Source organism: Meles meles, chromosome 3, assembly GCF_922984935.1.
Source record: "Meles meles chromosome 3, mMelMel3.1 paternal haplotype, whole genome shotgun sequence".
Taxonomy (NCBI): Eukaryota; Metazoa; Chordata; class Mammalia; order Carnivora; family Mustelidae; genus Meles; species Meles meles.
This window is the reverse complement of record NC_060068.1, coordinates 80,885,236-80,911,028: the sequence shown is the minus strand read 5'-3', so window position 1 is coordinate 80,911,028 and position 25,793 is coordinate 80,885,236. Positions and strand designations below refer to the sequence as shown.

At 40.7% G+C, this 25,793-nt stretch overlaps 1 protein-coding gene across 1 annotated transcript in view; it reads left to right on the top strand.

Moving 5' to 3' along the window:
• Positions 1 to 25,793, top strand: part of IQGAP2 (IQ motif containing GTPase activating protein 2) — a 281,580-nt gene that overhangs the window by 243,726 nt on the left and 12,061 nt on the right. Inside the window, exons 22-31 of the mRNA XM_045999265.1 lie at positions 1,028 to 1,177; positions 4,393 to 4,556; positions 6,679 to 6,903; positions 8,458 to 8,598; positions 8,953 to 9,037; positions 9,478 to 9,710; positions 12,551 to 12,683; positions 15,531 to 15,633; positions 16,508 to 16,649; positions 25,502 to 25,589. Coding sequence (XP_045855221.1) covers positions 1,028 to 1,177; positions 4,393 to 4,556; positions 6,679 to 6,903; positions 8,458 to 8,598; positions 8,953 to 9,037; positions 9,478 to 9,710; positions 12,551 to 12,683; positions 15,531 to 15,633; positions 16,508 to 16,649; positions 25,502 to 25,589 — 1,464 coding nt within the window. The remainder of the gene's footprint in view (positions 1 to 1,027; positions 1,178 to 4,392; positions 4,557 to 6,678; positions 6,904 to 8,457; positions 8,599 to 8,952; positions 9,038 to 9,477; positions 9,711 to 12,550; positions 12,684 to 15,530; positions 15,634 to 16,507; positions 16,650 to 25,501; positions 25,590 to 25,793) is intronic.

The window sequence follows — 25,793 nt, the reverse complement described above, 5'->3', positions numbered from 1 at the left end:
TAAGGTTTGCCCATGTTTTAGCCTGAGTCAGTACTTCATTCCTCTTTATTGACGAATAACATTCCATCGTATGGATATACCACATTTTATCTATCCATTCATCTGTTAATGAACATATGAGTTGTTTCCTCTTTGGGGGTATTATGAATAATTCTGTGAACATTCATGTACACGTTTTTGTGCAGACAGAGGTCCTCCATTCTCTTGGTTATATACCTAAGAGCGGAATTTCTAGGTCATATGGTAAGTCCATCTTTAATTTCTGAAGAACTACCAAAATGTTTTCTAAGTGGGTATACCATTTTACATTCCCATCAGCAAGGTATGAATTGGGAAAATGTCTATTCAAATCTTTTGCCATATTTGATTGGGCTACCTTTATTTTTGAGATGCAAGAGTTCTTTATATTGCTCATTTGATGTATAATTTGCAAATGTTTTCTCCCCTTTTGTGGGTTGTCTTTTTATTTCATTAGTAATGTCCTGCAAAGCACAACAGTTTTACTTTTTATGAAGTCCAGGTTATTTTTCCTTTTGTCACTAGTACATTTGGTGTCATATGTAAGAACCCATTGCCTAATCGAAAGGGACAAAGATATATGCCTAGGTTTTCTTTCAAAGTTTAATAGTTTTAGCTCCTACATTTAGTTGTTTGATCTCTTTTGAGTTAATTTTTCTTTATGGTGTGAGGTAGGGGTCTGACTTCTTTCTTGTAAATGTGGATTTCCAGTTATCCCAGAATCATCTGTTGAAAAGACAGTGCTTTCCCTATTGAAATGTGTTGGTGCCTACATTACATCTTAAGAACAGCTAAGTACAGCTTTGGAGAACAAATATTACAAAAGCTAAATTCACCTGCAAGCTGAGTTTCCTTTAACATTCTCTGTCCTTTGTTTCTTCCTAAGGGAAATGTGGAAAATTAATCTTTCCAACACATGTGTTTCAAGGTGTGTGTGAAGGGAGGAGATAAAAAAAAAAAAAAAACAGCAGCAAAATAAAAAGTAATCATTTCATAAATTCTTTTCCAGGATGTAATTTCACACAGAACGAAGCTGAATAAGAAAAAAGGTGGAGAAATGCAAATACTGAATAACACTGACAACCAGGGAATTAAAAGTTTGAGTAAAGAGAGGAGAAAAACACTAGAAACCTACCAGCAGCTGTTTTATCTTTTACAGGTAAGAATAGTTGCTTTCACGAAAAGCTTTGGATTGAGACTATATTCCTTGGCGGTGGTTTATAATGGATCTTTTCCCAATGTAAAGTTGCAGTCATTGACATGTTTGAGCATGTACCCAGTGCTAAGTACTAAATACCCAGTGCTGTTCTGGGTGCTTCACACACATCATCTCTTTGCATTCTTCCTACCACCCTCGGAAAACTGTAATTATTCTTATTCCCATGCTACAGATGAGAAAACTGAGATGTACCCAGTAAATGGTAAAGCAAGGGTATTGGAACCCAGGCAGTTTGACTTTGGAGCCCCTGCTTCTGATACTATGTTATATTACCATTATCTGCAGAGACAGGATAAAATAAGCAGATGCTATTGGCCGTGACAAAATTAAAATATGTGCCAAATGGATCTTTATCTGAACCAGCTGGTGCTTCTTTTGAGAAAAGAGCCAGAGTTTGGATTAGGACAATAGGGCATCTTTTTTATTTCATTATTTTCATGGTATCACTACGATGTCAACGAACAGTCATCTTCCACTGCTTCCAGGGTGCAGATGAGAACTAAGTTGAACTGCTTATGGTTGGACTCTGGTAGACCAGTTACTGTTTTGGTTAATCACTGATTCACCTTATCTGCTCTACCAGTACATCCACTCAATCCCGAAGGAAAGTGAGTAAGCAAGTGTTAGTGATAAACAAAGCTTTCCCTTTGGCAGGAAAACTTTCCCCCAAAAGGTAGGTCAACAGTTCTTCCTTGAGTCAGGTGTCCCTTTGTGTGGGAAGGCTGCTGCTGTTGGTGGTGACTCCCTCAAGGCCTGAAGTCCCTGAATCTTTCCTTGGGGACCACAGTGACATTAGGTATACACAGAACATATGACCCAAAGCATGAATGAAGTGTGGTTCGTCCCATGAGAGAAGTTACGTTAATTTTAGTACACATGAGAAGGCTGTCTGGAGGTAGAGTGGTGAGCAGGTGTAGTGCCACAGTTGGCCACGATGTGGCAGCATAGTAGGACAGTGTCAAAACAGTATTGTTTGTAGAATCCATTGCTTAACTAACTCCAGCAAACTTCCCGGAAAGAAAGGGGGCTCCCACTGGGTAGGGAAGGGTTTTTGTCTACCTCAACTAGAATAGCAGTCATCTACCAGTTGGAAATTTAATCTTGGGCATTTAGTCTTTTTTTTTTTTTTAAAGATTTTATTTATTTGTTTGACAGACTGAGATCACGAATAGGCAGAGAGGCAGGCAGAGAGAGAGAGTGAAGCAGGCTCCCCGCTGAGCAGAAAGCTGACGCTGACACGGGGCTGGATTCCAGGATCTTGGGATCATGACCGGAGCCGAAGGCAGAGGCTTTAACCCACTGAGCCTCCAGGCGCCCCATTTGTTCTTTCTGACATCCGTGAACCTCCCAAATGTGTGAGGCTTCTTTAGGATTTAGTTTCTAGTGTTAGATTTTGATAGAATTTGTGTCATAAGGAGAGTGAAACTGTGGTCATTAGCCTAAGACTTGTATTTTTTACCTTGTTCTACGTGTGGAGACCCATGAATGGAAAGGGTAAAAGCGCAGGAACATGTTGAGAATAACGCCACCATTTTATTCCCCCAACAACCCCGAACTGCCAGTCCCAGAGCTCCACCATTCCTGTGGCACCGAGTGAAGTATCTCTTGAAATCATGCCATTTTCTTTACCTTTTCTCTGAGACATTTGCCTGAGCTCATTGAGGAAACTGCAGAAAAGCAAATGGTCTGGATTCCCTTGGCCTTTGAATGATTCCTTGGCAAGAAGTTAGAGCCAAGCACAGGTCAGCTGCTATAGGTTTTGCTTGGCGTTTGCCTCTGAAGTCTCAGCCTCCATGGAAAAGTGTTCAGGTCATCTGGGAGGCATGAGCAGTAGGCTTTTTAGCTTTAGTGTGGGTTTCCTTTCTCCTCATCCCATATGGTTCAGTGTGGAAAAAGAACCACTGCAGAACTGCAGAGAAAGGGTTGTCCTTAGCTAGGGCTTCACAGAGTTTCAGACAATCATGATGAGCTTAAAAGTAAATGGAATTGGTGAGTTAAACTAGAATTCGGGGGGTGCCTGGGTGGCTCAGTGGGTTAAAGCCTCTACCTTCAGCTCATGTCATGAACCCAGGGTCCTGGGATCGAGCCCCGCATTGGGCTCTCTGCTCAGTAGGAGCCTGCTTCCCTCTCTCTCTGTCTCTGCCTGCCTCTCTGCCTACTTGTGACCTCTGTCTGTCAAATAAATAAATAAATCTTTAAAAACAAAACTAGAATTCGGGTTTTCCTTCGAAACTTTACAGCCAAACTGCTTGGGTGTATTAAATGAACACTAGTTTCCATGTATGAAAAATTTTCTTTTCTCATCAGAAGGAAGATGAAGAATAGGGATATTTAATTTCTCTGTGTAAATATTTTCCTCTACATCCTATATAGTAGTTGTCCTCCTCTAACCTCATCTGGTTGGGGTAGCTACTGGAGAAAACTCATTCTGCATGAAGGGTGCTGGTGCATCTCAGGAATGCCAACCTCAGAAAACCCTCAGGACTGCACTTTTTTAAATATTTATTTTATTTTTATTTTTTTAATATTTTTTTAAATTCTTGGGTTTTGCAGTGTCTTTTTCTTTCTGTCACTTTCTTCTACCATTTCATCCATCAGCTATCTTGACCTCACCCCTCCCTTCAGCATCCCCACTTCACTCCTACCTTCTCTCTCCTTGTAAAACCTCCTCGCATCCCACTGTCTCCACATGTGAACGTATCCTTTTCTTTTTTCTTTCTAGTCTCAGAATATGGGATGTACTTCCTTCTGTCCACTCATCAGTCTTTCTAGAAGAATCTATGTATGTAGCTGGGCTCTTGGATCATTATTGCCAGTCCCTTCAGATACTGGATTCTCGTGGCCAACCCCTCTCTCTTCTGTGTCTCTACAATGAATAGTAATATGTAGCTTGAAATGGTTAACAGTATATAATGTACATAATATAATTATATATCATAAATATAGAGCATATAAACTTAAATCCTATTGTAACTTTATGACTTCATCTAGTATTAATATTAGCTGACACCTTTTAAAGTTTTATTATGTGTCAGATTCTCCACTATATGCTTTCTATATATTAAAGGGGATAGGGTACTCCTCTCTGGTTTAATAATATATTAACATACAGGTTTGGGGGGCGGACTTTGTCCTTCTTCCCTCTTTTCTTTTAGACCAATCCTTCATACCTGGCCAAGCTGATTTTCCAGATGCCACAAAATAAGTCAACTAAATTTATGGACACTGTTATTTTCACACTATACAATTATGCTTCCAATCAGCGAGAAGAGTATCTACTCCTCAAGCTTTTCAAGACTGCTCTGGAGGAAGAAATAAAGTATGTATAAAAGTATATATGTAAAAATATCAATGAATAGATCATTTTTGCGGCAGCTATCTCTGACTTACTAAAATACTGTTTAAATTATCCTTATAAGTTACTCATACATACTCAAGTATATCAAATTGCTTAAGAATTTCTACATCACTATTTGTATTTCCTGATACAGCTTTCTTGATAGCTTTTTTAGAGATAATTTAGTTTTTGATTTTGCAAGTAAACAGCAACTTGAAAATCAAAAGCTTTTTTGAAAGTCAGTGGAAAAAGTTTAAAATCCTGTGACTAATAAAGCTATAAACAGATGGGGATAACAGTCTCTGCCAAAAAGTTTTCTTTTACTTCTCTCAGTAAAAGTTAGACTGATTTTTCCTTATTTATTTTCTGATTCAGCTACTGTATTTTAATAAATGTGCAAATACCTATATTAAAGGGGCCCAAAAAATACAGGGACAATGTCCTTAGCCAACAAGATGGATCTCAACTGCTTTCCTAGATTCTTACAACTTGAGCTAGACTGGTTCCTGTGGACCTCTGAAGCATGTTAGCTAGGAACCTCTGCCTTCAGGGTGTCTGTAAGCCAGCCTCAGAAATAGGATATATGAGAAATAGGAATGTGTGCACTGAAATAAGTACTAATGAATGACACACACAATGTAACAGATCAGAGGGATCAAGAGAAAAGTTCCAGGTACACATGACATTGTAATAGGGATGTAAGAGTGTAATAGGACAGACACAGCTGTACTTGTGGGGAACACAGAATAATGTATAAACTTGTCAAATCACAAAGCCGTACCCCTGAAACTAATATAATGTGTGTCAACTCTACTCAACAGATAAAATATAAGAAAGGGAGGGAGGTAGAAAAGTTCCAGTTAGGTCAGCCAATAAAGACTTTAGGGAAAGGAAATAGTTGATCCAAATCCTTGAAGAATATCTAGTTTTTTATAAGAAAAGAATGGAAAAGCGAAATAAGGCACACTGTTGACAGAAAGAGCATGGGCCAAAGTCTGCAAAAGACCGTAAGATCCTTCTGACCAAAATGAGATTTAACAAGTCACAAACAGGAGATGGAACTAGAAAGATAGGTTGGGCCAGAGTATGGGAGCCGCTAAGTCCAGACCCAAGTGCTGAGGCCCTTTTCACCTCCTTGGAAGGCCTGAAAGGTCTTCGAGCAGAGTATCGACACGGCCACGCTGGGTTTTTTAGAGGATTGATCTGTTGCTGTGTTTGGACAGAATAAATGAAAGCTGCACAGGTCAGAGAAATGGGGGCATCAGAAGGAAAAAAATACAGTTTGGGTTTTTAACACAGTGAGTATGAGCTAGCGGTATAGAATGTGAGGGGGGGAAATGTCCAGCCAAAGGTCAGAAATCCAGGACCAGCTCCCAGGGAGGAGAGGTGGATTAGACACTGAGCTCAGAGAACAAGTTCCAAGGAGATGGTTGAGACTGCACCCCTGAGTGGAGTGTGAGGGCAGATCGTGTAGAAAGACGTGAGAGCCAACAGTTCAAATGTAAGGAGAGGAGCCAGCAAAGGAGACCAAGGGAATGACTGGGTGAGATGAGGACTGGAATACATCACTCTGAGACACTGAGGGGAAAACGGGCTCAGAGGGAGCACATGGTCACACGGGAGGGTGAGAGGCTGCGCGAAGGTGAAAGCAAGGCCAATCAGGGAGGCTCACAGGAACTGGCAATCAGCAGTCAGGAAGGACTCTCTCTCTGCCACTTGAGGTAGCCAGAAGCTTCCCTGTGGTGCATTTGAGCTCAATTTGAAGAAGTGGAGTCAGTTCATTGAGTTGAGAAGATTGTTTTTAAAATTTGGTAACTAGATGGGACACAGTGACCCCCTCAGTTCTTCTTACTGTCTGTCCACTTTCAGTTCTTTCCTGCCTTCTAGATCGAAATTAAAGCCGAGCACTTACTCTTACATCCTTGAGTCCCTCACATAATGAACACACATCTTACAAATGATTTCTTGCTTTTAAACCATTACACCTTTGATTTTCATGGAGGAAGTGGAGCCCCTCGAAGTCCTTGCCCCCAGAGAGTACATAGGCTGTTTAAAACTCTACCCATAGAGGCAACCCGTTTGTTCTGGTCTGGGTTTCTTTCAGATCAAAGGTGGATCAGGTACAGGACATAGTGACTGGGAACCCCACGGTCATCAAGATGGTTGTGAGCTTCAACAGGGGTGCCCGGGGACAGAACACGCTGCGCCAGCTCCTGGCTCCGGTGGTGAAAGAGATCCTGGACGACAAGTCCTTGGCCATCAACACGAGCCCTGTAGAGGTGTACAAGGCTTGGGTGAACCAACTGGAAACACAGACTGGAGAAGCCAGGTACCTGAGCCCCGAAGATGTTGGTTTTCAGTCATGTTTTATGATCATTTTTACATGGTTATTATAAATACTCTTAAGCTCTCTTAAAAGAACAAACTTTGCTGTCCAGGGGCAGTTTTCAACTGAGGATGTTCCCTTCCTCTAACATATCCATTCTTGACCTCTCGCACATCTCTGTAGACATGGTATTTTCAACTTTCAGCACCATTTGATCCCCAAATTCACAACTTCTATAATTCTCTCCCTTGGTTATTCTTTGTGTGTTCTGAACCTAGACCTGGAAATATTACAGACTTTCTTTTCACCTGATTTTTTTTTTTTTTAACGGTTACCAAGTCTGTAAGTTTCCTGTTTAAGCATTAGTAAGCCAGGTAGGATGGTCTTATCCTGGGTGGTAGTTGGTAGATCTAAGCAATCTCATCTTTTTATCGCGTGCAAAAGTATGCCTTGTGCAATCGTTTGGATACGCACAGAAAATTATGTGGATGGTTCTCCCAGCACTGCTTGTAACAGCAAAAAGTTGGGGAAAGTCAAAATATTTAGCTGTGAGGAATTTGTTAAATAAATGTTTGTATAACACATAGTAGACTTAGTAAGTGTTTGGAATAGTGGTATAGAAATATTTTTATTGGCATGGAAAAAATGTTTGTGGTATAGTTTCCAGTTGCAGTTGGGTACAGTAAACCATTTTCAATTAAAATACGTATATGTGTGTATGATATGTAGATACACACACATACATGTAGGGTCCGTATGGAAAATGCATATGTATCAACTCTATTATACCCATGTGTGTGTTAGGCCCACATATATAGATGTATAGCGTAGGACCTAGAAAGTTATGCACAAGATATAAAAAATGGTTGTCTTTGGGTTGGTATTGTATTCTTGATTGTTTATATGCAATTTTTTCTGTAATGAACATACTCCTTTTTTGTAATTAAAAAAAGGGGTGCCTGGGTGGCTCAGTGGGCTAAGCATCCAACTCTTTTTTTTTTTTTAAGATTTTATTTATTTATTGGACAGAGAGACCATGAGAGAGGAAGCATAAGCAGGGGTAGTGGGAGAGGGAGAAGCAGGCTTCCCGCCGAGCAGGGAACCCAATGCGGGGCCTGATGACAGGACCCTGGGATCATGACCTGAGCCGAAGGCAGATGCTTAACAACTGAGCCACCCTGGTGCCCCAGCATTCAACTCTTGATCTCAGCTCAGATCTTAAGCCCAGATCTTGATCTCAGGGCTGTGAGTTCAAGTCCCATGTTGGGCTCCATGTTGGGGAACCTTCCTTAAAAAAGAGAGAAAATTAGGTGAGTCTATATCACTTGAGTCGCCTCTTATTTTGCTAAGAGAGCCTGCAGTCCCCCTCATCCACCAGTGGCAGAGGGACTGTCTGGGCACATGGGATTCCCCTCAACTGGCAAAGATTTTGTCCCTGAGGTCAGTGTGTGACGTCTACTTCACTGTACAAAGCTTGACTGTAGAAACAGCTTGGCAAGGACACAAATGCTTGTCCCTAAGCTCTTAGTTAATTGAATGCCCTTGTTGTGTTTTCAGCAAGCTGCCTTATGATGTGACCACTGAACAAGCTCTAACGTACCCAGAAGTGAAAAACAAACTGGAGGCATCCATTGAGAACCTGAGACGGGTCACCGACAAAGTCCTCAACTCTATCATTTCTTCCCTTGATCTCCTGCCGTAAGTTGTACACGTAGCGACTTGAACTTTCTTCCCTGCAAGTTCTTGCAACACGATGGGACATAAATCCTCACAGTGGAGATAGGTGTTTCCCCTCATGCTGTTTTAACACGATTTTAAAAGTTTGCCTGCGTTTGCATTGGAAATTCGTAACTGTTCTTCAAAGAGGGAACACTAAAAACAGTGCCCAGTGACAATCATCAGCGAAGGTCCTGTGATTCTGTTACCATCTCATTTTATGTTTAATTTTTTAAGAAAATTGCTCCACTGTGGTTGATGAGAACAACTGCTTTGTGTTTCTTTCTCACTTAGCCTTTTCCCATTCTTTTCTTTTGTCATCTGTTCTGCGTGTAGTTATGGATTGAGGTATATAGCCAAAGTACTGAAGAATTCGATCCATGAGAAATTTCCTGATGCCACAGAAGATGAGCTATTAAAGGTAGATTTTTCAAGGGTCGTCTCTCCATAGCTTCTCTTGGGGGCATGAGCCAGAGTAATTACCAGCATAACATTTTATGAGATTATTTCCCCCTCCATATGACTGTAAAAAGCTGCAGGTCTTCTGTTGTGAATGACTGTCAAGGTTATTGATGATGCTGAAATTCCTTTAGAGATCTCTCACATTATTGAGTTTCTTTATAGTAGTGCATTTGGGGACAATGTGCTCTAATTAACCTAGGTTTCACTAAAAATAATTTGATTAACTATATTGGTAATGTGGGACTGTTTTGACTACCTTTACAGAACTCAGTTTTAGGATTCAGATCAGAAAAGGATCCTTCTTGGGAAGCAGCAATGAATATTTACTTCAGTTTTCAATAGTCTAAAACCCTTGAGTTGTTTCTCTTAAAAACGGTCTTTTCCTCTGCATTCCTCCAGATTGTGGGGAACCTCCTGTACTACCGGTACATGAACCCAGCTATTGTGGCTCCTGACGGCTTCGATATCATCGACATGACCGCCGGAGGTCAGATCAATCCTGACCAAAGGAGAAACTTGGGGTCAGTGGCCAAAGTCCTTCAGCATGCGGCCTCCAACAAGCTCTTCGAAGGAGAGAATGAGCATCTCTCCTCTATGAACAATTATTTATCAGAGACCTATCAAGAATTCAGGTGAGAGGAATCATTACTTTTGGAGAAACTTGTGAGATGATAAGGAAGAGTCCTGTGTGCTCTGTACCCAGAAGTGAAATTGGGGACGAGGATTGGGAACCTCAAGGGATGGTGTGCATTTCTTCTTCTTGCCAACATGGTGGGAAAAGAACAGGCTGGGTCCCTTCTGTCTGGGGCTCCCCATCCCACCCCTGCCCCCAGGGCCTCTGCTACCCTGAGTCATCATCCCCAGATGTTTGATTTCTCCTGTGGACAGAATGAAACCTTTATTCTTCCTGGTGAGCTACAGACTTAGAGGACGTAAAATAAAAGTCAGAAGAGCTGATTTCTTCTTCATTGAACTTATGAAGAAGGGGTTTGGTTCCATTTTCTTTAAGAATGTGTCTAATGAGAAAGAACTTGCTTATCTGCAACAGACAACAGGACACTGAGTATTCGGTTTTCAAAAGGCTAGGGAAATCCAGCTTTCATATTTGTTGAGGATTATATATGACAATGTTCTATCCTTTAACGTCTGTTGTCACCCATATAAGACTTATGCTTTTCCAAATTCTATCACTGATCTTTCCATGGAAACGTGAAAGGTGTGTGTCTGGGAGGAAGATCCATTCCCCCTCAAGCTCTCCACAGAAGCACATTCATCTTGGCATTCATTTTTTTCTCTTATTGCCATTCAGTCATCAAAATGGTCATCAAAATAAGACATAAATGCAGCCTCTATAACTGCTCAGTTGGAAAATTGATTTCCCACTCCTCAGTTTTTCTCTGGAAGAGTAAATTATCTGCTCACAACGGTAGTTCATGATCATTATTTTCTATTTAGAATTGTGGCCTCTTGTGAGAAAATTCCCTCCAAATCCTCTTACTACAGGAAGTTTTGGTATCTCAAGCTGCTAATTTTAGTTCTTCTCACAGAGGAAAAATGTACTACTCCTTGCACGTCCTTATCTGCTACTACAGCTTCCTTTTGCTTCCGTTTTTCTCAGATTATTCTTATCAAACATCTGTGGTTCCAGCTCTTCAAAAAGAAACAAAACCAAAGTCCCCCTCCTCTGCTTCCTCTTAAATTCATATTTTTTCCTCTCACACTTGTATTTATTCTATGTGTTCCTCAGCAACCTATTAAAAGTGTAGGAAGCCAAACTGTCAAAAAAAAAAGTGTAGAAGGACCAACTGTCACATGGAAACGTGCTCCTCTCCCATGCCTGCCTCTTCATTTAACCTCTTCAGCCTTGGGCTGGAAAGGTAGAGGCCTTTTGGATATATAAGCCTTGGGTACCCTCAGGAGATAAACCAAGGATAATTTCAGGCACAGGCATGTGAAAATTGACTGCAGGGGAGCCTGGGTGGCTCAGTCTGTTAAGTGTCTGACTCTTGATTTTGGCTCAGGTCACGATCTCAAGGAGATTCTCTCTCTCTGTACCCCCACCCCCTTCCCAGGCACACATACTCCCTCTCTCCCTCTCTCAAATAAATAAGTCTTTTTTTAAAAAAATAGATTCTCTCTCTTTCTCCTTCTGCACCTCCCCACTTGCACTCTCCCTCTTAAAAAAAAAAAAAAAAAGAGGGGTACCTGGGTGGCTCAGTCATTAAGCATCAGCCTTCAGCTCAGGTCATGATCCCAACATCCTGGGATGGAGCCCCACATTGGGCTCCCTTCTCGTTGGGAAGTCTGCTTCTCCCTTTCCCACTCCCCCTGTTTATGTTCCCTCTCTTAAAGAAAAGAAAAGAGGGAAGAAGAAAAAGAGAAAGAGAGAGGAGGGAAAAGAGGGAGAGAGTGAGGGAGGGAGAGAGGAAGAAAAAGGAAAAGAAAGGGAGAGAGAGAAAGGAAGGGGGGGGAGGGAAGGGAAGGAAGGAGGAAGGAAATTTACCACCTTTTAGAATGAAATACCTTCTCTGCCTGTACAAGAGAACCTAAGCCATGATCAGAGCTCCTGGCTTTCTTGAACTCCCTGTCTAAATTTGCTATTATTTAAGGAGGAGACTTTTTAGAATCTGATTACTGGGGGAATGGGACATGGTACATATTGGTGTTTTTAGCATTAACAGTTTTTCCATCAGTTAGCAACTGTTGTTTGAATCAACTAGGAGTAATGTAGGCTTAACTTGAATTTCAGTCACTTTGGCAACAAAAGCTCTGAAGGGTTATTGGGCCCAGGAACTTGTGCCATTTAAAGGAGCACATTTGGACACCTGGATGGCTCAGTTGGTTAAGCATCTTCCTTCCGCTCAAGTCATGATCCCAGGGTCCTGTGATCGAGGCCCACATCGGGCTCCCTGCTCAGTGGGGAGTCTGCTGCTTCCTCTCCTTCTCCCTGCCTGCAGTCTCTCTTAAATAAATAAATGAAATCTTTTTAAAAATAAAGTAACACATTTGATAAATTGCTTTCCAGATTATTTTCTCTAGAAAGACTTGATTCTTAGATCAAAGACTATCCGTCTTGACATTTTTGTTTAAATTTCAGGGGATCTGTTTTCAAAATAAGATTTTTTAAATAACCTCCCCATAATTTGCCTACATTAAGTCCCCACCAGAACATGAGGCTGTGTTGCTCTCTCTATTCCTACTCAAGGATCTGGGTCCAACATATGGAAACAGGGACTCAGCTTCTAGAGTTAGGAGCCATTCTGGAAGATTCTGTAACAAGTGCCCCCCTCCTCAACACACACACACACACACACACACACACACACACACACACACATACACACACACACAGTTTGGGATGGAGAATAAAGAATAAAGCACTGGTCATAATTCATGATTTCCTCAGTGTTTTGACAAAGCTCTTTACCTCAAAAATTTGAATTCTGTCTTAAGCATTTGTTTTCTTTGTTAGGAAATACTTCAAAGAAGCCTGTAATGTCCCTGAGCCAGAAGAAAAGTTTAATATGGATAAATACACAGATGTGGTGACAGTCAGCAAACCAGTCATTTATATTTCAATTGAAGAAATCATCAGCACACATTCAGTAAGTGGGGTCTTAGCACTTTTCAGATGCCGTTTTCTTGAAAATGCTGTCTCTCCGGGGCTTCCTGTAAGCATGTGCTAATAATACCCATACTCAGCATCCTAAGAAACCCTCGATTATTTATTCCCTGACTTATATATGAAGAAGATTCCTTTTACCAAACAAGTCACGTTTACTTTTTACATGGTGCATTTATTCCCGCTAGCACATAATAAAACTCCTCCCAAACCAGCCAAGTTTTTTTCTTACCTGATCTGTTGACAAAGTCAACCTGTGAATGTAAAGTTTAAGTCCTGAGCAGGGATGGGTCCTGCTGTTTCCTCCACCCACCAGGGCTATACTGCCTGAACCCCCACACTGTTTCTCTTCCCCTTTGTAGAATCTTCCCAGCTTTTCCCTAAAAATTCTGGGATCATGAGAATATTCTCTCTCTTCTAATGTTAGACATAAAGAGAGGGGAAAATAGGCTGTTCAAGGTTAGGAAAGAGAGGACACCCCACCCAACATTAGCCGCCTGCAAAGAATCATTTCTATTGTTCTGGAAAACCCCGTTTCTCAAAGGCAGTTTCATAGTCTGGGGTATGTCATAATGTCTCCATCCAGATGGCATGCAAACATCACCATCAGCCATGAAAGGAATATTAAGCGTCTATGGGGGTCAGGGCACTTAGCTCAGCACGGGAAAGCCTTAGATGACTCCTTAATCATTTAAAGTAAAAAAAGAGGCTACGTGTTGAGAGTTTCTTTGGGGTTTTTTTTTGGGGGGGGTTGTTTTTTAAAACCAATTAGAACATATTTCCTGAAAAACCTGGTTCCTGAAAGATAACCTTTTAGAGAAGTCTTAGGGACATGTTAGAAAAGCACTCCAGACCTCTCAAATCAGAGCTTACACTCTGCAAGAACCCAGGTTCTGAAGAGACACACTAGAGGTCAAGAAGCCTTCATTAATGGTATACCCAGTTTGGATTACACACAACTAGGAGGAAAGCATAACAAATACACACCTCCAAAAGGTCTTGTCCTGCCCCCCATCAAAGCAGATACACTAAGAGATGACAAAATTGACTGCTAAAATTTCAGTCCATATTATCAAGTTCTTCCAACAAACTAAAGCTTGAATACAGGTTTGGAAGAAAGATTGGATCTACTTTTGATTTCCCTCTTTCAGGGTTGGAACAAGGAACCCCCCTGACATTTACAAGTTCTCCATGAGTATTTTGAATGACCTTAATCAATGGCAGATCAGAACGGCCAGCCGAAGGAGTGAGTTGGTTGATCAAATGAAGAGGCTATACTTATTTTCTCTATGTATAAACACTCAAAATCATAGAACATGTCCAGCAATGCAACATTTGCAAAATTGCTCTAATGAGCAAGTGGACCCATTCATATTTGAGCAACCACTGTTGTCTATTTTTATGGTAGATTATCCATCTCAAAAAAATGTCCACACACTGCCTACACATTTGTTGAGGGCAGTATCTTCCTGAAGAAGAAGTGGTAGGGAGTTCTCTTTTAGAATGAGACATTCTTTCCCAGGGATAGCAGAGAAAAAAATGTTACTGTGTTAATTTAGACTGTTACTCTTTAACAAGAAATTGTCTGTTCTTTTTGTTAACAAAAATTGAAAACAGAGATTCTGCTTTCCTGGGAAATCTAGCTTGTGACCAGCTTGAATTTTCTTCATGTGTTAGGTTGGAAGCAGATGTATAACGTGGGAGTATTGTAATTGCAGAGGAAGACTATCCTGTTTATGGTCTGTCTCAAAAGAGGAGGTGTCCCCATGTCCACAGAAGCTTGGCTTCAGCTCAACCCACCCAGCCTGTGACCCCCTGTCCTCTAAGGAACATGGAGACCCTCAAAATAAGCTCTTCAAAGAGACATTTTCAAAAAATGTTTATGTTCTGTAAATACCAGAATAAAGGGTCAAAGCTAGCTGTCTAAATCCTCACTCCCCAGAGACAGCCGCCAAATCCGCTCTTCTATCTGTTCAGAAAACAAGAACATAAATTTATCCTTTGTTTTGTTCTGTCACTAATGTACCTTCCTCCAAAAATATACATACTACCATTCCAGATGCCACCATGTCATTTTATCTCCTTTGTTACTTACATAATGCCTTTCTTTACTCACCTTGGATCCTTTTGGGGATTGCGTAGCAGAAGAAACACCAGGCCAAGTGACCATATGGGCATTTCTGTGATCCCTACCCTTGAAAGATCTTCAATACCAGGCAAATTAAAATAGCTTAGTGGTGATTTTTTTATAACCATAGTGTTTGATTACTGCATAATTTCTCTGTGAAGAGATATATAAATGCACTTCCAATTTACTACCAGTGTTAGTCAAGAGACTTCTGCCTCGTTGTGGACCCTTTCCTCTCCAACTTTGACCTTTTCAGTCAAGGTGGACTAGAGCACAGGGATTAAGAGGTAGAAGGCTGCTCTGAGGTGTATCTCACAAGATCTTGCTGAAAGAGGGTTTGTGGACATCTTTCACAAAGCTCCAATTTCTCCGTGTAAAGTAAGCACTTACTGCTAAGGTAATATTGAACTGTGTGTCCCTGTGGTCTCTCATTTCAATAAATGTCTAACTTGTAATTAAGATCCCAACAGTGGGGCACCTGGCTGGCTCAGTCAGTAGAGCACGGGACTCTTGATCCTCAGGGTCATGAGTTCAAGCCCCACACTGGGCATAAAACTTACTTTAAAATATATAAAAATAAAAATCCCAAACAGTATTAGAAGAACCTTATCTTGGAAAACTGGAAAGGGAACTTGTAAAAATGATAGCACTTATGAACTTACTTTTGTTTGTGTCTCTGTGTTTATTGCTGTCTCTATAAAGCTCCTGTTGGAACACCAGGAGGCGATTGCAACTGATAAACAGGACTTGCTGAATGAACTACTGGAATCGCTGGGAGAGGTACCTAGTGTGGAGTCTTTTCTTGGTAAGAGCTTCTGCCTCCTACTTATCCTGTGGTTTGTGTTTAGTTTTTCAGTTTTCCTATTCTAGATCAAACAACTCTTATTGCTTAACCTTACTTAAGAAGATAAATACACTAGCCCCCTCCTACATTAAGAGTTATGTAATTCGGGTGCCTGGGTGGCTCAGATGTTTAAGTGTCTGCCTTCACTGGGTCATGATCCTGGGGTCCTGGGATCGAGTCCCGTGTTGGGCTCCCTGCTTAGTGAGGAGCCTGCTTCTCCCTCTGCCTCTGCCCTTTCTCCTTGCTCTTGCTCACTCTCTCTTTCATGAAGAAATAAACAAAATCCTAAAAAAAAAGTTCTGTAATTCATAGTGCCCTAGGTTACAAAGCAATTAGATATTCTTCAAAATAAACTCTAGATGGATCAAAAGGGATTAGTCAACCTGTATCATAAAGAAAAGAAATCCTTAAAGAGCCAGTTTATTACAAATTCCTTGCTGAGTTTTATAAGGATTTCTTTTATTAAGTTCTCTCTTTTAGTAATATTTTCATGTTTTGAGTTTCTGGGCTCCATGTAACTTTAAAGTACAAATCAGAGATTTTTTTCAGGGGTGACTGGCTGGCTCAGTGGGTGGAACATGCAACTCTTGATCTTGGAGTTGTGGGTTCTAGCTCCACATTGGAGGTCGAGAATATTTCAGATCTTTAAAAGAGAGAGAGATCTTAAAGGTCTCTGGCAATGTATTAGAATGTGTTTTGTTTTGTTTTTTTTTGTTTTATGAAGACCATTATCCCTGTACAACTGAGCCTGTCTTTCCCATAGAACCTTTATCTTGCGTTGCAGATGCCAACACAATGAGTGTATGGTAAGAATAACAATGTTTTATTTCTGCAGGGGAAGGAGCAGTTGACCCCAATGACCCTAACAAAGCAAATACACTAAATCAACTTTCAAAGATTGAAATTTCCCTTTATTTGACAAGCAAGTATGACCTAGGGGACGGCGAAGCTATAGATGGCCAAAGCCTCATGATAAAGTAAGTTTGGGGCATAACAGGCACGTTGTGTCCCTGATTGCGCATCTTAAAACATGCAAATTTAAAAAGGCTGAATCCCCAAATAATTCATTTTGATGTATCTAAATATTGAAATATGTTGTTTATTCATCAAACATCTGACCAACAGATAACGGACTACTTATCATTTAAGAGGAAACTAAATATTATAATAGTTTATAAAGCCCATCTGGTTTTTTTGGTTTTCCATGTAGCAATTTGATTCCTTTCTGTTAAGAAACAAAGTGATTAATTCTGCCTGTAAAAGTCCTAGGTAACTAAAGGGAAATAACTGTTTCAGAGTGGTGAAAGATTAATGAGGAAATACTCGAGACTATATTTAATGTCTGGTATCCAGTGTTGATATAAAAGACGCACCACGGTAAGACTGAACGCTGTCATTTGCTCTATTAACCCTCTTTCCTGTTACACTAAGCCCAGATACGTTTACCAGCTTTCATTTATACCCTAGTTTCTGCCCCCGAGGATTTACACTGAAGCATTCATGATTTTATACTGTATTGTTTCCATCAAGGCCTCTGGATGTTCCATATCGGCCCTTTACACACGGAGTAAGAAAGAATGAGGTCCATCGCTGTAAATCAAAACACCATAAGCCAAAACATATGCTCACCAAACAATACAGTTTTTAAGAACTTAAAAACAGAAGGATGCCTAAGTCAGTTGTGTATTAGACTGAGGTAGAGAATGGAAGTGGGAAATGAGGCCAAAATGGAATAATTACGTATTTAAATAATACTTCACACATTACTTCCAAGTTACATGTCATGAGTTCTGAGGTGGTTTTCATCTGTAATGAGAGCTTTCCTTTCTGCCCTGACAGTTCAAACAACCCTCACCTCCAGTTAATTTTTTTCCAGCTGTTCATTATCATCCATTAAAATGGTGGAAAAAAACTTAGTGTCCTGTGTTCCCACCCCTGCTTCTTCTTTTTGGCTTCCTTAGTTTGTCCTCAGATTATCTAAGGCCTGACCTGTATTCATGTAGCAAATCTTCAGGACCTGCTCTATGTCCATGGCCCTGGATGGATGCTGGGGCTATTGCAGTAAGCAAGCCATTAATGGTCTCTTCCCTCCGGGGGGCTGAAGTCTGCTGGTGGAGAGCAGGACAGAGGCCAAGCTACAGGACTCTTACACAGCCTTGCCTTCAGAAAGAGTTGAAGGCAGTTCCTTAGACTACTGAAGAGCAAGTCAGGTGGAATTTGCAGAAAGACAACACAGAGCAGGGCGGCGGAGGCAAGGGGGGGAAACTGCGCAGTCTGTTCTCTGGGTTCCTCGGTGAAAGTGCCAATTATAAAGGGAACTGGAAATGCAGATTGCATGGTTCTGCCATACAAATTAAATGAGGCCAAGCAGCCTATGATCTCATACGCTTTGTCCTTAGAAGTCATGGGAGGAAATTTTCTCGTAATTGGTTTGATCTTTTATTTGAACATCATTTTCTAAAGGCAGTCAACTCAAATACGTGCATTAATGAATGGAAATCACAATGTGGGTGGTATAAAATGTCAAATAATCTCAATGTCCTGTATTTATATATATTTGTACTTCTTTCTGAAGAGTCTCCATGGGTCTGCAAACTTTTGGAATTCATTTTAAAAGCAGAACCATGTAAGTCAGGTCTGTTGTGCAGCCATATGTCTTAGCTGGAGAAACCTGGTCCATTGTCCTACCTGCCTCAGCCCTTGGGGGCCTCTGTCACAGCTGCAGACAAATGGTGTCTAAGTAGAGCCACTCATTTTTTCTTAAGTGGTAAATTACACATAGCACAAGATTTACCGTTTTAACCCTCTAAGGTGTACAATTCAGGGGCATTTAGTACATGCAGAATGTTACACAAACATCACTACTTTCTAGTTCCAAAACATTTCATCACCCCATAAGTAAACCTCACACCCATTAAGCAGTCACTCCCTACCACCCCAGGACATCTTTCCAAGCCCTGCTCTCTAGTTCCTGGTTCCTGGTGCTTTCTGTCTCTGTGTACTTGCCTAACTGGTATTTCATATAAATGGAATCATACACTGTGTAGCTTTTAGTGTCTGGCTTCTTTGACTCTGCATAGTGTTTTTGGCTGGATAATACTCCATTGCATGGAAATACCACATTTATCCTGGACATTTGGGTTGTTTGCACCTTCTGACTATTGTGAATAGTACCGCTATGAACATCAGTGTGCAAGTTTTTATTTGAACACCTGTTTTCGGTTCTTTTGGGTGTAAACCTAGGAACGGAATTGCTGGGTCTTAAGGTAATATTAAGTCTAACTTTCTAAGGAACTTCCAAACTTTCCTCACATTGGCTTTACCATTTTATATTCCTTCCACCAAGGTGTAAGTGGTCCAATTTTTCCACATCGTCACCAACACTTAGGTTCTGTTTTGCGTTGTTGTTATAGCCATCCTAGTGTGTATGAAGTACTAGCTCATCATGGCATTGATTTGCATTTCACTGGTAATTAATAACATTGAGTGTCTTTCCATGTCCCTGTCAGCCATTTGTATACCCTCTTTGTAGAAATGTCTACTCAAGTCTTTTGCCCGGTTTTTTTAATTGGATTGTTTGTCTTTCCATTGCAGAGTTCTAAGCGTTGCTTCTATATTCTGGATAGTAAACCCCTACCCGATTTATGATTTGCATATACTTTGACCCCTTCTGTCGGTTGTCTTTTTATTCTCTTGGTAAATCCTTTCTTGCATAAAAGTTTTTTAACTTGACAAAGGACAGTTAATCGATTTTTTTGTTGTTACTTGTCCTTTTGTTGTTATGTATAAGAAATCATTGCCCAATCCAAGGTCATGAAGATATACTCCTGTTTTCTTCTAGGAGTTTTATAGTTTTTTTCTTTTTAGTTTTTTTTTTATATTTTACTTTTTTATTTTTATATTTTATATTTAGGTGTATTATCCCTTTTGAGCTAATTTTTGTGTTCGGTGTAAGGCAGTAGGCCAACTTCATTTTTTTGCATGTGGATGTTCATTTGTCTTATAACCATTTCCTAAAAAGACACTATTTTTCTCAAATGAATGGTCTAGGTACCCTTGTCAAAAGCCAGCTGACCACACTTGTATGCCTTTCTGGGCTCATCATTCTGTTCCTTCCATCTATACGTCAGTCCTTATCCTAGTCCCACATTGCATTGATCACTGTAGCTTTGTAAGAAGTTTTGAAGCTGGTAAGTCCTCCAACTTGTTCTTTTTCAAGAAGCCTGTGGTTACTTGGGGTTCCTTGCAATGCATTGTGAATTGTAGAATAAACTTTCTCATTTCTATAGGAAAGTTTGGGGCAAGTGTTTGAATAATTCTGACAATCTACTGCTTTCCTAGACCTCTGGGGTCTAGATAGCCTTCCTCTGGGTGTACTTTGAGATCCTGCTGTAGGCAGAGCCCTTCACTAAGCACTCCAGTCAGTGGTCAGTGTGAAGGGAAAACCTGAAACAAAGATTGACCCAGTAGACTTCTGTGAAAGTGGAATTTGGGTATTGCCCAAAAGATTCAATAGAATTAGCTCCATGGTATTAGGCAAACCTTCCCTTCAAAGACGTTATACTTTAGGTATATATTTGAAAATCTTGCTAATAATAAATAATTATAAAATGTGTCAGTGAGTTACGCTGAAAAAAATAAAAAAAAAAAAATGTGTCAGTGATAGCAAACTTAGAGACCATCTAGTCCACATCTGTATCTTTGAGGTGAGGAAATTTAAGTCTAAAATTATGGGAAGCAAGTAGCTAGTCACTGACATGCTTTAAATTCATAAGCCCTTTATCATGGATATTTCATTAATAGACACCTTAAATATTGATTTGAAAACTCTAATGGGGATGTCTTTTTTCCAAGCTAATAAACCAAGTTCCGAACTCAAGCATAATGTATAGTTTTTGGAGATCTTCATTACAGAACCAAATTTAACTAAAATCAGACAAAGCCTTTCAGAAGTTAATGGGAAATGGACAGTCATGGAATGCAGAACATTTGGGACGTGAAAATACCTGGCTTTTCTCTATCAAAAACAAAACTATTTTGCTTCCTCCTTAAACAGGTTGTGTTTTTAACTTTCAGAAATGTCCTCTTATGATTAATTACAAAACAACTAGCCTTACAGTGATGAGTAACTCATCTCCATGGGGGCATCTGCCATAGGAGAATTTGAGACATTATTTTTTTTTAAGATTTTATTTATTTGTTTGACAGAGATAACAAGTAGACAGAAAGGCAGGCAGAGAGAGAAGTGGGGAAAGCAGGCTTCCCACTGAGCAGAGAGCCCTATGTGAGGCTTGATCCCAGGACCCTGAGATCATGACCTGAGCCGAAAGCAGAGGCTTAACCCACTGAGCCACCCAGGCGCCCCGAGACATTGTTAATCCTTATGCTTATAAACTTTATATTATGCTAGCTTTATAATTCTTAGTAATTTGATGAAGATGATAGCAAACACTTATGTAATGTTACCACATGACAGGGACTATCTTATAGATACAGATAAATAAAAATATGGATGTATATTATATACTTATATATTCCATTATATATATAATATTCCACATATTACATATCTATATAAATATAGATATAGATATATATGAAATCTGTCATGTTATACTCTCAGCAATCATAAGAGGCAGAGGTTATTATCTCTATTTTACGCAGAGGCACAGAACAGACAAAAACTCTCTCCTAGTTAATATGGCTAGTAAGAGGAGAATAGGTTCACACTCAGAAGATGTTAACTCTTCCAGGATCTGTCCTCTTGATCACAAGATTTTACAACTCATTGAGGGCAAGGCCACTATTCTTTGTACCTTTGGGAATTTTGGAATAAATCATGAGAATGATAGCAGAGCAGTTTCTTCATAACTGATGCTGGGGGATCTTTCCAGGCCAGAGAGGAAAGACTGACCAATCGATGGGAAGGACGTAAAGGCACAGACGGGAGTAAGAAGAACACCGTCTTTCCCTTCTGTATGTGCGTGGAATAAGGTTCCTCAGTTTGGGCTTTTACCATTTTGCCAATACTACCAAGCCTGGTGATACTGAAAGAACAAACCCAAAAATCCTGGTTGAGGCCTCCTGGGAAGACCTGGAATTACAGCCTCAGTCTGGCACTTACTGGCCATGGAACTCTAAGCAAGTCACCTCAGCATCAGTTTCCTCATCTCTAAATGGGGAAGAGGGCAGATGGAGAGGGGAAGGAAGGGATATGATGAGGCAAAGAAGGCATGTATTAACACTGTATAAATTACAGAAAACTACACAATCGTAAATCTTTCTCATGATAACTCATGATTCCACTTCAAACGTGATCTCTGGGGCTCCTGGTGGGCTCAGTTTGGAGAGCTTGTGATTCTTGGTCTCAGGGTCATGAGTTTGCGCCCCTTGTTGAACGTAGAGCTTACATTAAAAAAATATGTGATCCTCATGACCTTTTTAAGCTTGTTTTTCTACTGAAGTACATGTGTTTCAGTAGAAGGCAACATTTGTGGGTTTAATCAAACTTAGTTGCCTGGGTGCTTCAATCATCATTTCTCAGGACCTTTTTTTTCCTATCCCATGATTCAGTTGAGGCACCTATCATCCCACTTGAAAGATGTCTTTCCTTTTGGTACAAACTCGCATGGGCCCTAAATGGCTAAGGTGATACTTGATGTCTGGTGATAAAAATGTAGAATCATGCCAGAAGAATTTTAAACAACTGGAAATATTCCTTAGATTGCACAAATATGAATTTCTTTTCAAACTTGGGCAAACTATAAGGCAGATGGCGGGGTGGGGGGAGGGTGACTCAGAGATGCTACTGGTCAGAGCATCATCAAAGATGCCATAGGAGTGGAATGGTCAAGTCTAAGGGGCCACACCAACATGTGGTCTCATTTACCAACAACAGGACTTGAACACAGCTGCGGTGAACAAACTCCCTGCTGTATTTCTTTTTCTCTTAATTCTTCCCTGGAATTAAGGTCCTTGGTCTCATTGGCCTGGTATCTTACCTATTGTTGGAACAGCCAGGGAGCCAGTCCTCCACCCAGTTAGATGATTTATGGTCGTTAGACTATATCTAGAATCTTTTGTTTGCGTTGGGGTGAGGAGGAGACACATCTTAAGATATTTGGCAAACAAATGGGAGCAAAACGGTTAATTCTGTTTAAATCTTATTGTGAAGAGGCTCAAGGAACTGGGGGTTTCGCTTGCAAAAAAGAAAGGAACTGGGGGTTTCGCTTGCAAAAAGAAAGGAGTGGAAGAGAGGATGGGGACACAATTTGGGCCCCACTGCAGATTTGTGAGGGGCTGATGATATATGGAAAGTGAATTCAACTTGTTTTTTGCAACTCTAGAAAAATAGTATAACCTCTGTCTAACTCTAGAGCCTCTAATGTCTTAGTTGCCTCACGTGTACAATCAGGGGTTGGATTGTTTCCCAAAGGTTCCCCTCAGTGCTGAAGTCCCATGACTAACCAGGTCCAGTGAGTGGGATTCACTGGAAGGCAGGCCTCTCAGAGTGAGTTTGCTGTGTAAGAATGGAATGTTCCGATGTGTACTTGCCAAAATAAATTCAAAATGAGCCACACAAGAAATTACATTTTGAAAAGAAACAGGTGAAATTAATTCCAGTCTGTGTAATCCAATATATTGAAAATGTCATTACTTCAATATGTAATTAATGTAAGAAAGTATCAATTTTTTCATATTTAAGCATTCATAATGTGGTGTGTGTTTTACACCTAGAACACATCTCAGTTTGAACTAGCCATGTTTCAAGTGGTCTGTTGCCATCTGTGGCCAGTGGCTGCCATCTTGGGCAGCAAAGCTTTAATGACCATGTGGATGCTTACCACATGTCAGACCCTAGCGAGCGGCTTTACATGTGACTTTTCATTCAGTCCTAAGTCCTCTCAGAGATTCCGATTCTATAAATGAAAAAACAGACTCGTTGGGATTATATAAATTGCACAAGTCCACACAACTAGTAAGCCACAGGAGGCCCAAATGGACCTTACATCTGTCTGGTCCCAGTGCCCTTAACCATTAGCATACTGCAGGGGGAGACAGTGAGTTCCCTGTCTTGAAACAGGATAGTTAACTTGTGAGATGTCTGGGGTGGAAATTTGGCGGTGGACTCCACAGGCTAGACAAAAAGCTGAATTCCAATAGAAAGACCTAGTATAGGTAGTTTGTGCTTGAACGACTCCTTAACAAACAAACATTTTTTGTCCCTGGTAGGGCCCGCTTTAGTGACCGCGGTCATTTTGGTCATTAGATACCCTCTCTAAAGAGTTGAGCTAGGAGTTTTCTAGAAAGATCATAAGTGGTTCTTAGAATTTTATTGCCAATATGAAACCATCACTGTGTGGACAGTGCTTTTATTTTTCATTTGATGTTCCTGTTGAAGACATTAATGATGATTAGAAGAGGGAGTCATGTGCGGAGGAAATGAGACTTGGCTCTCTAAGCTACAGCTGCCTTAGGAACAGTGCCCTCTCCACCAAGGCTATAATTAGCTGCGTATCCACCTTGGACTCTTGGGGGAGGGTTCGGACATTCCCAGACAGCCTGTAAATCCCCAGCAGGGAAAGGTCATGGGGCAGAGGAAATGGCTGTAATCATTCTTCTCATACAGACCTGCAGTAAATAAGAAATGACAAAAGTAATATTTACAAATGGTTTCTTGGATTTTATCCTATTTTCAAAAATAAGATATTTGGACTTCACTTTGAGGGCTTCCTCTGTCATTGGCCCCGATGCTTCAAAACATGAACATTGTTTTGTTTTCATTTTCCTATTTTCGTGCCGTGTGAACATTTCCTGCTGTAGATGAAGAAGAAAGACATCATCCAGTGATGGCAACGCCAGGCCTTGAAAGAAATGATGTTAAATCCAACAGGGCAGCAAGAACAGTGAAACTAAAGTCATCGATTAGACCTGTTTATAATTTAAGGCGACTCTTTAAGTGTCTGTTTTTTGGAAGGGCAGCTATATCCAAAAATAATTTTCCCACACATACTTGACCCTTTGCCTTTTATGTTGAAATCTTTTCACAACACTGCATAAACCAATCTCTGAGTAGGATGGCCATGAAGGCCACATGTGAAATAGTATTGTGGTTTTAGCACTTTCAGTGGAATTTCCTAGCTGCTAGCCCTTTACTGAGCAGCTCCTCTGTTTTCGGCCCTCTGGAGACAAGGACACAAGCCCATCTGTTAGCCCATCCACCAGACCTGAGGTTCTCGAACACAACCAACCTCACTGCTGTGTCATTTGGCCGCCAAAGCCGCCCCAGCCCACCTGGGACCACGGCTCCCACTGGCCTTCCAAATGTTCCATAACTGTCTCAGACTAGGAAGAGTAACCATTGGCCTGGCTCCCAAGGGCTTATAAAGTACTAAACAGGCTCAGAAGCTTCAGTTTTAATAAAGTCAGGAAAGGGGGGAAGGTATTAGCTATCATTCCTGCATCCTCTGCGGTGGCAACCCACATCAGCAGCTCAGCCCTCCTGCTCATCAGAGGTAGTCTCCGTCTAAAGAGAAGAAAAAGTACTTAGAGAAGGAATCGAATGACATACTTGTCCCCCTGTTACTGACAGCATAATCCCACAACATCCAGTATGTAAAACCCAGACTTTGAAGATAAAGCGTTCACAAACTTGCTTCAGAGCACATGTGAATTTCCGAAAGACTCTTCTACTTTAAGGGATTATCTTCAAAGCTTCATTTTTGTGTGCATTCGTGCAATACATACTGAGAAGCATAGGGGGGAAGCAGATTGTTGTTCATCAAGGGTGCTGTCTGAAAATCTGTCTCTTGCTTCTCCATTTTGTAAGGACCAAGAAGCTGATAATTGATGTGATCCGGAACCAGCCAGGGAACACATTGCCAGAAATTTTGGAGACACCAGCAACGACACAACAGGTAATTGGCCTTTGAGTGTAAGATAATAAGTACCGTCTATGTGAGTTGACTTTCTTAATCTTCATGGCCAGTGTTTACTGTTGCCACAAAGACAGTGTAACTGTGACATGGTTTGAAAGTGAAGAAGTTTCTGTGTTACTCTGGCAGCAGAGTTCAGTCATAAATATAAACTCCTTAGAATGGGAATGAAATACAAAATGCAGC